The 13,483-nt window shown below is 36.2% G+C and overlaps 1 protein-coding gene across 1 annotated transcript; it reads left to right on the top strand.

Moving 5' to 3' along the window:
* Positions 1–2,348: 2,348 nt before the first annotated feature.
* On the top strand, positions 2,349–10,538 carry LOC146159072 (2-Hydroxyacid oxidase 1-like). Its single transcript, XM_083384373.1, has 9 exons — positions 2,349–2,482; positions 3,060–3,211; positions 4,016–4,131; positions 4,232–4,371; positions 4,805–4,956; positions 5,338–5,429; positions 5,621–5,779; positions 9,917–9,986; positions 10,462–10,538. Exons 1-9 carry the CDS (start codon positions 2,349–2,351, stop codon positions 10,536–10,538), a joined length of 1,092 nt encoding a protein of 363 aa, XP_083240499.1.
* Positions 10,539–13,483: the final 2,945 nt, after the last annotated feature.

Genomic DNA, 13,483 nt, shown 5'->3' with positions numbered 1-13,483 from the left:
TTTAATAAAAAAATATTTACCAAAATATATAGTGTGCTAAAATTTGTTTTCCTCCGACAAACAATTCATTTAATGTAGAATAATATCTGCGTTTTGCTAACTTTGTTGTAAGGGCAGGAGGAATTATACTGGCGAGTAGGTTCGGTTCTTACAGGTTGTATAGTTTGTTGAGCCCTGCTCTGAGCCAGTTGTTTGCAAACTGGCGTCCGCGGACATTTTTAAATGGTTGACCTATAAGCTTAAAAAAAAGTACAACGATTTTCTTGCCGAAGCGCATGGAAATTTTTAGGAATGACGTCACAACATTACGTCAAGATCGATACGCCATACCTTACATATCATTTTTTCTGCGCGCTGTCTGGTACAATTGTATTTTCAAAAGTTGATCCATAGTGGGCGGTTATCACCTAGTTTCAGGGCCACAGAAAGATGCTACCAATGCCGCAATCATAACCCTATATGCTTAAGTTGAGTGTTTGAGGACTCAAGGTCGTAGGGTAGGCATTTTAACGACTATTGCATGTTCGAAACCTTTAGTTCAGTAGATATAAGGCTCTAATACAGTGCCACTATTAGTGATTTTGTAGCGAGCGAGCATTCAAAAAAGGTTTTGCAGAGAGTGAGCATTGAAATACACAGGTTTATAGGTGGTGCGAGTTTACAGGTTTTATGGCAAGTTAGGAAAATATAATACATCTGTAACACTTTTATCACTGCCTTAAGTTCTATTTTCGCTTTGCCACAACATTGAAAGTAGTTTTTAGCCATTTTTTAAAAGCAAGTGGCACGCAGTCTTGCGAAAAAGTCACAAAGGTTGGTGTGGGCCAGAAAATGTTGAGAACCACAGCTCTTGGCAATACTCATTTTATATAAATGTTTTAAATAGTACCCAACCAGCACATACCACTTTATACTAGAAGTTCGACAGGACTACTTGAAATTTTAGATGCAGTTTCAATATTTTAAATACCCACACTATAATTACTCACTTCCTGGAAAAAAAATCCTCGAGTGCCTTCCGTTGCAAAAAGCACTGGGCTTCACACACAGAGTTTACAGTTCGTAAGTCCAACCCACAGTCAATCCTAAAACATTTAACTTTAAGTCAAAAAGGTCATGCCAGAGAAAATATACATTTAAATGTGCTCGTAAATGGGTCCTGGCTACTGATATCCGATATTTTGAGCAAAAAGTATAGCGGCCCTATCCGATAGTAAATTACGTCTTTGCTGTGCTAAAACAAGCAAAATAATGATATTGAAACGTTTGCATATGATTTGTCCTAGTTATAGAATTCGTTTTCTCGTCTGCTTTCTTAATTAATCCAAAGGACTGATATTCGTTTAGTTGCTTTTTCACGACACCGTGCTTTTAAGGTCCTGGCATATCGTAAACGTTTGCGTAGGCCTACCTCTTTAGGAAAGCTGTTTCTTAACTGTCGTTTCACTAATTTGTCATACAGGCATGCCAAGGGCGGAATCACGATCTGATTAAAGTTACGTCATGACGTTAATTAACCTTTGAAATCTGCAGTTGACAAGCGAAGTTAGGCGCCATATTATGCAAGTCAAGAACAATTGGCAAAACGTTTAATAAGAAAAGAGACGTGGTGCGTTTGGCACATAAAAAGATGCATTTTAAAAATATAGTGATGTAAAATAGGATATTTCTCAGTAAAACTGTGTTTAGCCTATACGGTTCGATTTGACAGAAATTGCACTTTGTAGAGTTTATGAGCGGCGCAACAGAACCTATAGTATAAACGGCGAATTTGGACTTAAGATTTACCATGGATACGAAACTCATACTGGAACGGTAGTTGCACGAGCAGGGACAAGTTTTTGCATTTACACAGTAAAAAAGGTAGCTTTCCTAAAAGAGCATTTGTAGCCCGACCACTGGTCTAAGCGCTGCCGTGAAAACATGGAGACATGGCGGCCGTACAAAATAGTTTTAAGAGCAAGCATAATTGTTGATAGATTGAGCCACAGCGCAACATTTGTTTACACTTACGTATTTAAAGTTGGTAGACACAGTCTTAGGGCTGCGGCCTCGCGGCACTTGTTAAATCGGTCCCACATAAAAAATAAAGATGTAACTTCGTCAAAACTTTCTGTAGCTAAAGAAACGTTAGAAAGCATTTCAGAATGAAGAAATTGGAAACCCTGTAATGAAAGGACGGCACGCGAATTGCAAACGAGATTTCAAACTTCCCGCACGATTTATTTTGTAATGCAGTTGGAGAAAAACGACGGTTCTAAGTCTGTGTAGTCCTTACATCTTTTTTTCTAAAAATATTCTCTAACCACTAGAATATGTTTTTTACGCAGCAAAAGTAAGTTTTGGATATGGGTGAACCGATTTGTATAAGGGATTTTGAAACTATAGCTCGCGAAAAACTTCCAAAGAACTCCTGGATGTTTTATCGAACCGGGGCAGACGATCAACAAACACTTCAGGACAACAATGTAGCATTTAAACGGTTTGTGGTTTATTTAAAATAAATTTATTTAGTCAGTGTTCAGTGCGGTGGAAGTAAGTCGATACGGCGTTCTGGTGAACAAAGCTTGAAATTAAAAGAGATTCATTGCGCTTCAAATTAGTTGATAATAAACGGATTGTAATGAATATGCTGTTGCTGCCAGGCATTGTTTTAATGGTAGAATTGTTCTTCCGGCAAAAAAATGATTAAAGTTTCAACGTTTCGACCACCTATTCGGGCAATCTTCTTCAGGGCAATATAATTGCAACTAATCTCGTAGTAATCTCGTTTTATCGCGCCTCGTGGTTTAGAACGTGTGGTTCATTGTTGCCATTTTTGTTTTTCTCTCTTTTATTGTTTGCCTGCGGTATATATATGTGTTTTCGCCTTTGGATAATTTAAACCCAAGTCATTGGTCCAAAATATTTAAGTCAAGTCAATTTATTTGTCCAAAAGACTTAAGTTGAGACAAGTCATTTGGGCCAACTTTTTTTTGACTTAAAAAGATAACGACACTGCTGAACATGCCTAAACTTAGTGTTGTTGCAGAATTGTATTACCCTTAAAGTACTTTTAGATATCTCTTGCGCCCAACTGTACTTAACGATGTTTCTTCGGTTGATATATCCACTTCGGTTCTCGGCTCAAAGATTTCCTTTCCGGTTTGCATTTCAGCAACAGCGATGAACAAGATGGCTCACCCCGACGGGGAACTTGCCGTCGCTAAAGGTAAACAACATTTACAAACTAAAATATGTTTATTACCATTTTAGTCCGGCTCCGACCTTAGAGTCTTTATTTTATCCATTTAGGTAACGGAACCAAGGTGGATATTCAGCGGTCCACTTGTAGGGGTGTCATATAATTCACCCACCAACAATACACGATTGATTGGTTAATGTTTGACTGTCTGCTATTACACTTTACAACTTACCGTTTGCGGCCTTATTATTCTCCAAATTTAGTAATGCACTTGCGCACATCGAACGTGCGACTCGGGCATTACATGTAGTTTTACTCGAGTCCCGAGCCCGACTCAAGCAAAACAAACCGACTCAGTCGAGTCCCGAGTCCTACCCCGATTCTGCAGTCTTGTCTTGATGGAGAACTTGCGTCATAACAGTATTTGCAAACCAAACTATACGCGATTTTTTTACATTATTGAACGGCATGACAGCGTCTGTCGTCTAATGCAGTTTGACGTAAACCAGGTAGGCTATTTTAGTTTCCACCACAGCTGGCTGTAATTTCAAACAGTTATACTTAGCAAGGAATTATTCTGTTTTTAGTTTATTTGTCATTTATCTATAAATAAGATAATTTCAAGAATATTAATAATAAGTTTGATTAAACAATAATACTGTATGATCTTAGTAGAGAAGCGTTCTACAAAAATTAGCAAAAACTCTCTTTTAGACAGCAAAGCGTGGTTTAGTACGCCTTTTTTTGTGTGAAATTGAACTATTAATCTTTAAACAGTGGCAAATAACGCCCATTAAGTTAAGCTACAGCTGTAATATATATTCATTACAGCCGCTGCATCGATGGGAACAGGATTTATGTTGGCTTCATTTGCAAATACAAGTATTGAGGAGATTGCAAGTAAAACCGGTGACTCATTACGATGGATGCAAATTTATGTTAACAAGGTAATTCAAAATTTAAAAACATACATTCTATGCTGCGTTTTATTACGTTTAACGTCTTGAATCGGCAAATGCAGAATATGAACAGCTTTTTTGATTTTAGGATCGGGACCTAACACGCAAATTGGTAGAAAGGGCCGAAGAATGTGGTTTTAAGGCGATATTTCTAACTGTCGATTCTTTGGGCCCGAACAGAAAAACTGAACTTGATCGGAACGGTTTTGCAATGCCCTCTAACCTGAAGTAAGTTACAGGCTATTCGCATCAAATTTCGGATTTAATCCCGATATTCGTTGCCGGAAATTACTTCTGTTTGAAACAGCGAACAAGTCTATAGTGACCACACTGGCATAATTAAAATGTTTATTTCTATGCAATTATGAGAGATTTTTGTGAGCAGACCAAGTCGTAATTAAAATATTCACTTGTGTTAATTTAGTTTGTTTTCTCTTTATTTCTTTATTCGCGCTATAGTCATTTACAGTTGGCCATTTTTTTTCAGTTTAAAAGTAGCGTTATAGAAATCCTTAAATTGAAATTTATCAAGATGTTGCATAAAAATACCACTTGATTTAAAAAATAATAATTTAAAAAAAATAAAAAAATATTATTTCAAAATAAATAAAAACAGTTCCAAAAAAAGTTGCTAATGCATGCTAAATAGTTTTTCTTGTAGATTTCCGAATATTGGCAATAAAAGTTGGGAAAAGTCCGTTGTTTTCAGCAAGTTCGTCGACTCAATGGCGGACCTATCTCTACAATGGTCGGTAATAAGGTGGTTAAGAAGCATTACAAAGCTGCCAATTGTTGTAAAGGGCATTCTTACGGGTACGTAAAACATTTTAGTTTGATAAAAAAAAAACTAAGTTAAAGCAGGGGGTGCGGTATCCTGGGGTGCCATTTTTAATGCTTAAGGGTGCCGCGAAATATTTGGGAATATTGAGGAATTTGATTTTGGCTGTTATTGGTAAGCATTTTGAAACAAACTCTCTGTGTATGATTAGAGTGAGTTAAAGCATGTGGTATATGACGGAAAAAGTCGCAATGGCGCCTTTTAAATACAATCTTTCAAATATTGAAAAAGGCGTTTTCAAAAAAAAAAAATTGTGCGGCTAGTTTCCAATTTGTAAATCAGCAATCACATAATTTTGATATTCCCTAAAAATAAATTATAATATGTTATGCGTGATAAATATCTTATCGTTTTAGGTGAGATGGCAGCAAAGGCAGTAGAGCATGGCGTTGATGGGATTCTTGTGTCAAACCACGGTGGTCGGAATATTGATTGTGTTCCTGCCTCAGTAAGTGAAACTGAAATCACACCTTCGTTTACAATTAAGTTTCGTGTGACCGAAAGGTGGAGAAAAGCATTTGATGATAATCAAAAGAAAAACAAAGATCCAGACAAAATGTTGATTGGTGTTAGAACAAGTGTTCAGGTATGGTGGCATTCACAATAAATAATAAATGCACGTCTTTAAATGCTTTGAAGATAGATGCACTTGGTGAAGTAGTGACGGCAGTGAACGAACGATGTGAGGTTTACTTGGATAGCGGTATTCGAACTGGCACCGATGTACTGAAGGCTCTAGCTTTGGGCGCAAGAGCCGTGTTTATTGGTAGACCTGCTGTATGGGGCCTAGCATACAATGTAAGTTGGCAAAGCCTGACAAGGCTTCGAAATTAGATTTCCGAAAAGGGGTTGAGTTGTATATCGTTTAAATCAGCGCTTCCCAACCTTTTTCAGTTAGCGACCACTTTTAATGAAAGTCTTAAACTAGGGCTACCATATTTTCAGCACTCAAAGAGAGCCGATGCTCGAAACTGATTCAACTAATAGGCTGTATCTTTGTTTTTGCACCATTGTTGTGGGTACATCAAAGAAAAAATGCTTTAACATTTGCATTATGGTCCAAAATGCTAAAGTAAAATTGCGCGATCTTTAACAGTTCACTAAACATTTCTTTCACGTACATTGGCACTAATAGTAGGCTTGGGCTGCAAAACTCACACCTTTGCTTTATTAATGGGCCTTTTTACATGTAAGGTTCTGTTTCAATTTTTCTGGCACAATGTTTGCAATACGGTAACAATCAAGAATGTAGGGCTGGTAGGCTAATTTGTTGGAAAACCTTTTTCAAAGCAGTAATTCAGCACGTTTTATGGCTACAGTATATTTTTGGAAATAAATACAACGTCTAGCCTAAAAGTATTGTTAAAAGTATAAGCAACTATCTCGAAATGCGAAAAAAGAGGACATTTGGGAATTTTTTAGCGTTCTCGGAGGACCATTCACTTCTCTTGAGAAAAGAGGACAAATCCTCCTAAAAGAGGACATCTGGTAGGCCTATTTTAGACACAATGACATATGGCCAAATTGTTTAGCAATAATTTAAAACGCAACTAATTGCAAATATAGTTTAACGGTTACATCAGCTGTTCTTTACCTATGGGTAATTACCCACATGTGGGTAAGGTGGGTAATCAGTTGAACCAGAATATTTAGAATTATGGTTGTAACAAACAATGTCACAGCTGTAAGTGGTTAGTTGTTTTACTACTTACACTCGTTTTTGATGTTTTGAGACCTTTTTGAAAAACAACCTAACAACCACAAGGATATTTTATCTTTTTTACAATTGTTCCGTCATAGTAATCATTTTTGTGGCCGGTTTTACTTATTTTATTTTTATGTGACGTAAAAGTAAGATTTTTCTTGTATCCGCAAGAATTATTATTTTTGAAGGTATTCTTAGTGGAGTTGTTCGGAGTAGTATACAGTAGCTATAAGTGTGCATTTTGAGTTAGTGTTTAGACGAGTGAGCTATAATTTGTTGAATAACGCTGTTTTATATTTTTAGTATGGTAAAATAGCAACATGGATAAAATTAGATTTTGGGTATTGGGACTTTGATCTGGACAGAAATGAGTAATAAGGGGAAAAAGGTTAAGTACCCCTGGGTTACATAAACTTGCATCTGTACTACTGGCGTACCTTGCGACAAAACACATTGTTACGCTTTTGTTACATTGTTGCAGAAATGTAGAAAACCTTAACATTTAGAAGTGCGTCAACCCATTGGTTGGGAAGCACTGGTTTATATCATTTAATTTTATCGTTTTCAGATTTCTGTTGCTGAATACTTCAACATTTTAAAGAAGATGTATTTATTACAAACAATTTAATGAGCAACTAAAATCTGCTCATATAAAAATTAATCAATCTGAAGTAACAACTATAATACTGCGAATTATTTAAAAAAACATTTAATTGGAATGCCACTTGCAAATGGCATCATGTGTTTCAAAGTTTGTGTATTTGTGAGCTTTTGCAAACCAATTTGGTCGGGCGAAAATAACGTTATATTAACTCGAATAGTATAACATTGACCTTCGTTTTCATGTCGCGATATTTTGCTTTGCGAACATTTGCTTGACATACTTTTCCGTTTTGCTAAATTTCTAAAAAAGACTTTGAATTAATATCAGGGCGAGGATGGAGTGAAAAAAGTCCTAACAATCCTAAGAGATGAGTTTCGCGCTTCTCTGCAACTTATGGGTGAGCGCAGACTGAGCACACCGAGAAACAGCGTAACCAAACTTTGAATGGTTTCGAAACGTTTACCCGATTTGGGGTGTACTATACGAAATGTGCCCAGGTCAAGGCAGTGTTTAGCGCAGTGTAATTCTAACTAGTAAAGGACTAATGTCATTCTTTTGGCGATGCAAACCCATTCTAACTGCAATAAGCGCGATGGTTTGCGAAGTTTATCTAAAAATTGCGTGGTTAAATCAAAAGAAACATTTCATTGTGCTGTGGACTCATTACTACTGCATACTAAAGTACGTTGAAAATATTTCCGTGAAAATTTGAATATTTTGCTAGCCTCGTGGACAGACGTTGTTTATGAAAAATAAATGTGGCAACTATAACATGTAACAAAAAATTGATGTTACGAAAAGCGTAAACATCTGCTTTCGAAGGCTAAATAAAGCGAACATTTTTTGAGGGCTAAAAGGCAAACGTTAATATAAAATAAAGCTTTGACGATGTTTTTTTAGGATGTAGATCAATCGAGGAGTTACAGCAAAGAAGAAATCTTGTTGTTCCACAGTCTTATTATCGCTCGTTACTATAAACGTAGACAGCAACGTGTTGTATCTTCAACTGGTTTAAATCAAATCCCTATATGCCTCTGTAGTTTGTCTCTCGACCTTCGTGTTGTCGAATTGTTATGTTCACACCTTTATTGTAATTTTCACTATGTCTTACTTATATGTATTCACTTTTATTTTACTTCTTGTATTTTTAATAAAAAGGTTTTGCCTTAATTTAATTTTACCTTTACGGTGCAATCAACTGGAAGGTCATTAAGACCCATCGCTGCTCTTGCCATATCGCACATAAATTTGTTTCATGTTATAATTGTACTTTGTGTATTTTAATCTCAGCGCGAAAGAAAAATAAGCATTACTTTCTTACTAAAGGCTATTACTCCGCCTTTATTTTTTGTTATTGTCACAGTTATACCCAACACATTTGCAGCTTCATCCTTTAAAACCAGGGACAGATCCGCAGGGCGTCGGTGACACAGGACATACCTTGCCAACTTTATGGCTATCTTGTGCTATAAAACTGCAAACATTTTTCGTACGATTTGACTGAATTTCAGCTGAATATTTATTGACGCACAGCTCTTGAAAAGTAGGCGTTTTCAAAAATATTCATTCTATGATTTACGTTGTGATGTTACTTTGTTACCTTTTATATGAAATTTTTAATTAGCCAAAACACATAGAATTCATGACACAAAAAGATCCTGGATAAGCGTCTCCAAATGAAAATATGTGTCGGTCATGAGAAAGTTTTCTTCTTCTTATTTTTTGTTATATTTCATCACAGAAATCAACATCTGGGAATGTATTTAGGCCTGTTTCACAGAACGGTCCAATGATTGCTTTTATTTTGTGTCATGAATTCTATGTGTCATTTGCTACTAAGCATACGTTATAGCGTATGACTTCACCACATTATACAATTTTTCCGCTATTAACAATGTTTCAGCAAAAAAACAAATAATTTTATAATTGTTGGAGCTTTAACCCACTAATAATTAGTTTAGCGTTCAACCGGTAAGGCACAAACTATTAAAATGCAAGTATTTTATTTGCAACTAAATAGTTGGAGGCGTCTTGCTTTTTCATTTTGTAGGCGCGTTACCTTCTAGCGATGCAGTACCTAACAGCTCTCTTAGACTATAAAATTAAAAAAAAAATTGTCTCCTGTTAAAAAGAGTTCTGACGAACGGACCTTCTATAATATACAATCTACACACAACTGTCAGGCCAGTCTGCATTTCAAGGTATACTTTTTGTCGATATCGGGTGTTCGGCGCCAAATTGTAGATGTCAATGTGTGTAGACCAGGTTGTTGTCGGACATTTTGAAAGTCCCCATTCGATTCTTTGGTGTTAACCCAACAGGTTAATTTTTCTACACCTAAAATATTAGTTTCTTAAATCTAACGTATGTTGACATGTAACAACTATAATACTGCGAAGAACATTTAATTGGAATGCCACCTGCAAATGGCATCATGTGTTTCAAAGTTTGTGTATTTGGGAGCTTTTGCAAACCAATTTGGTCGGACGAAAATAACGTTATATTAACTCGAATAGTATAACATTGACCTTCGTTTTCATGTCGCGATATTTTGCTTTGCGAACATTTGCTTGACATACTTTTCCGTTTTGCTAATTTTCTAAAAAAGACTTTGAATTGATATCAGGGCGAGGATGGAGTGAAAAAAGTCCTAACAATCCTAAGAGATGAGTTTCGCACTTCTCTGCAACTTATGGGTGAGCGCAGACTGAGCACACCGAGAAACAGCGTAACCAAACTTTGAAGGGTTTCGAAACGTTTACCCGATTTGGGATGTACTATACGAAATATGCCCAGGTTAAGGCAGTGTTAAAGGACTAATGTCATTCTTTTGGCGATGCAAACCAATTCTAACTGCAATAAGCGCGATGGTTTGCGAAGTGTATCTAAAAATTGCGTGGTTAAATCAAAAGAAACATTTCATTGTGCTGTGGACTCATTACTACTGCATATCAAAGTACGTTGAAAATATTTCCGTGAAAATTTGAATGTTTTGCTAGCCTCGTGGACAGACCTTGTTTATGAAAAATAAATGTGGCAACTAACATGTAACGAAATTGATGTTACGAAAAGCGTAAACATCTGCTTTCGAAGGCTAAATAACGCGAACATTTTTTGAGGGCTAAAAGGCAAACGTTAATATAAAATAAAGCTTTGACGCTGTTTTTTTAGGATGTAGATCAATCGAGGAGTTACAGCAAAGAAGAAATCTTGTTGTTCCACAGTCTTATTATCGCTCGTTACTATAAACGTAGACAGAAACGTGTTGTATCTTCGACTGGTTTAAATCAAATCCCTATATGCCTCTGTAGTTTGTCTCTCGACCTTCGTGTTGTCGAATTGTTATGTTCACACCTTTATTGTAATTTTCACTATGTCTTACTTATATGTATTCACTTTTATTTTACTTCTTGTATTTTTAATAAAAAGGTTTTGCCTTAATTTAATTTTACCTTTACGGTGCAATCAACTGGAAGGTCATTAGGACCCATCGCTGCTCTTGCCATATCGCACATGAATTTGTTTCATGTTATAATTGTACTTTGTGTATTTTAATCTCAGCGCGAAAGAAAAATAAGCATTACTTTCTTACTAAAGGCTATTACTCCGCCTTTATTTTTTGTTATTGTCACAGTTATGCCCAACACATTTGCAGCTTCATCCTTTAAAACCAGGGACAGATCCGCAGGGCGTCGGTGACACAGGACATACCTTGCCCACTTTTTGGCTATCTTTTGCTATAAAACTGCAAACATTTTTCGTACGATTTGACTGAATTTCAGCTGAATATTGATTTACGCACAGCTCTTGAAAAGTAGGCGTTTCCAAAAATATTCATTCTATGATTTACGTTGTGATGTTACTTTGTTACCTTTTATATGAAATTTTTAATTAGCCGAAACCAAGATCCTGGATAAGCGTCTCCAAATGAAAATATGTGTCGGTCATGAGAAAGTTTTCTTTTTCTTATTTTTTGTTATATTTCATCACAGGAATCAACACCTGGGAATATATTTAGGCCTGTTTCACAGAACGGTCCAATGATTGCTTTTATTTTGTGTCATGAATTCTATGTGTCATTTGCTACTAAGCATACGTTATAGCGTATGACTTCACCACATTATACAATTTTTCCGCTATTAACAATGTTTCAGCAAAAAATAAATAATTTTATAATTGTTGGAGCTTTAACCCACTAATAATTAGTTTAGCGTTCAACCGGTAAGGCACAAACTATTAAAATTCAAGTATTTCATTAGCAACTAAATAGTTGGAGGCGTCTTGCTTTTTCATTTTGTAGGCGCGTTACTTTCTAGCGATGCAGTACCTAACAGCTCTCTTAGACTATAAAATTAAAAAAAAAATTGTCTCCTGTTAAAAAGAGTGCTGACGAACGGACCTTCTATAATATACAATCTACACACAACTGTCAGGCCAGTCTGCATTTCAAGGTATACTTTTTGTCGATATCGGGTGTTCGGCGCCAAATTGTAGATGTCAATGTGTGTAGATCAGGTTGTTGTCGGACATTTTGAAAGTACCCATTCGATTCTTTGGTGTTAACCCAACAGGTTAATTTTTCTACACCTAAAATATTAGTTTCTTAAATCTAACGTATGTTGACATGTAGAAAATCTTAAAGAAATTATTTAGTTATATTGAACCGTAGCTAAATCATTGGTTGGTCGGTTGAATGTTTTTTTGTAAAAGGTCGAAAACTTAACCGTAAAGACATGGGACAGACTGGCGAACTGCTGTCTTGGATGTATCTCGTTTACTTCGTAAGCATTCTAAAAATTTGTTTCTTTGCAAAGCGAAATGATTGATAAAATCACGAAAAATGGGTTAACATCAGATGCGGACCAAAAGAGGGGGGACTTCGTGGTCCCCTCCCCTAAACTGTATTTCTGACCATCCATCGGAATACGACCTAAAAGGCCAGGCCTAAATACAACACTTTACCTAACCCCACTCCTAAGTATATCACTAACTCTCCTAATAAATTCGACCCCAATCCAACCCACCCACAACCCACCAATAACCCCTAACAGCCCAAAAAATCCGGTGCCAAAACAGCGGCGCCCTAACGACGCCATTCAAACTAAGGCTCCTAAACGTCGACACCATAACGGCCGATGTCAGACCCGTGACCCCCAATCGTCCCAAATCCTCTCGCTGTTTGAGGCGTTATTTAGGCCTATTAGGCCTTATTACGTATATAGACATGAAATGTGTTAAAAGTTTAAACAATGATACTATATCATATAGTATCATTGGTTTAAAAAATGGAGCCAGATATGGTAATATGAATACCAATTTAAAACGCGAGGTTAACAATTTAGAGAAATCGAACATTGTGAGAAAATAATGTCTTTATTAGAAATGGTGTAACTGTAATACATGTGAAATACCATATTAACACGTTTCATAGAAACAAAGACCATTCCCTTACAGTTTGCGCACAAAGGCAATGTTTGATACCAACACAAAAAGCGCCTAATAAAGAAAAGGCTTCTAAAACTGGTGTTGTATAAAAATGATATGAGTGGTGATGCCACAAATGTTGAGTCATAAGGTGAAGTCATGAAACAACTAATCTTGAAATAATGCTGTTGTCAAATGAACTCGTAATCAAATATTCAACTGAAGTTAGGTCTAATGACGCCATGCTACAAATAAATTGACTTTATTTGGTTCAAATGGTCCTAATTAAAAAAATACTCAATGCATTGTACAGATACTTGTATATTACTCGATATAACCGCGTTTAGTAATATCGCAAAAATTGCTAATGATTCTGAGTCCATACTGTACAACATGGCATGCATAATGTGCACGGCGCCTGAAGAGATTAGCGTTTAACGGACGAAACTTATTAAACTTAAAACAAAATTCTCGCAAAGCGCGAAAAAATTTTCGATTATAATGATAGTAACAGTTGTAAAAGATATATAGTTTGAGCATGACGTGGTTCCCCCATTCCTGGTTCTGCCACTGAAGAAGATCAATGTGACATCACTGTTTAGTGTGTATATATTAAGTATCGCGTTACATTTAGGTTGCTCTAATTGGATATCCAAAACGGGGAAACAAATTCATATCAATAAGGAAAATTAGGATTAAGAGATTGGCATAACATAGCATGATATCCCTTTGTGAAGTAAACAGTAACACACAAGACTGTAAAAATAAA

Source organism: Ascidiella aspersa, chromosome 3 (assembly GCF_963924565.1).
Source record: "Ascidiella aspersa chromosome 3, kaAscAspe10.2, whole genome shotgun sequence".
NCBI classification, from domain to species: Eukaryota; Metazoa; Chordata; class Ascidiacea; order Phlebobranchia; family Ascidiidae; genus Ascidiella; species Ascidiella aspersa.
This window is presented reverse-complemented; position numbering and strand designations above follow the sequence as displayed.

Coding starts and splice junctions, on each gene's coding strand:
- LOC146159072 (XM_083384373.1), top strand. CDS start 2,349: ATGGGTGAACCGATTTGTATAAGGGATTTTGAAACTATAGCTCGCGAA. Junction 4,372..4,804: donor GCAATGCCCTCTAACCTGAA/GTAAGTTACAGG, acceptor TTTTTCTTGTAG/ATTTCCGAATATTGGCAATA. Junction 5,430..5,620: donor TTGATTGTGTTCCTGCCTCA/GTAAGTGAAACT, acceptor AATGCTTTGAAG/ATAGATGCACTTGGTGAAGT.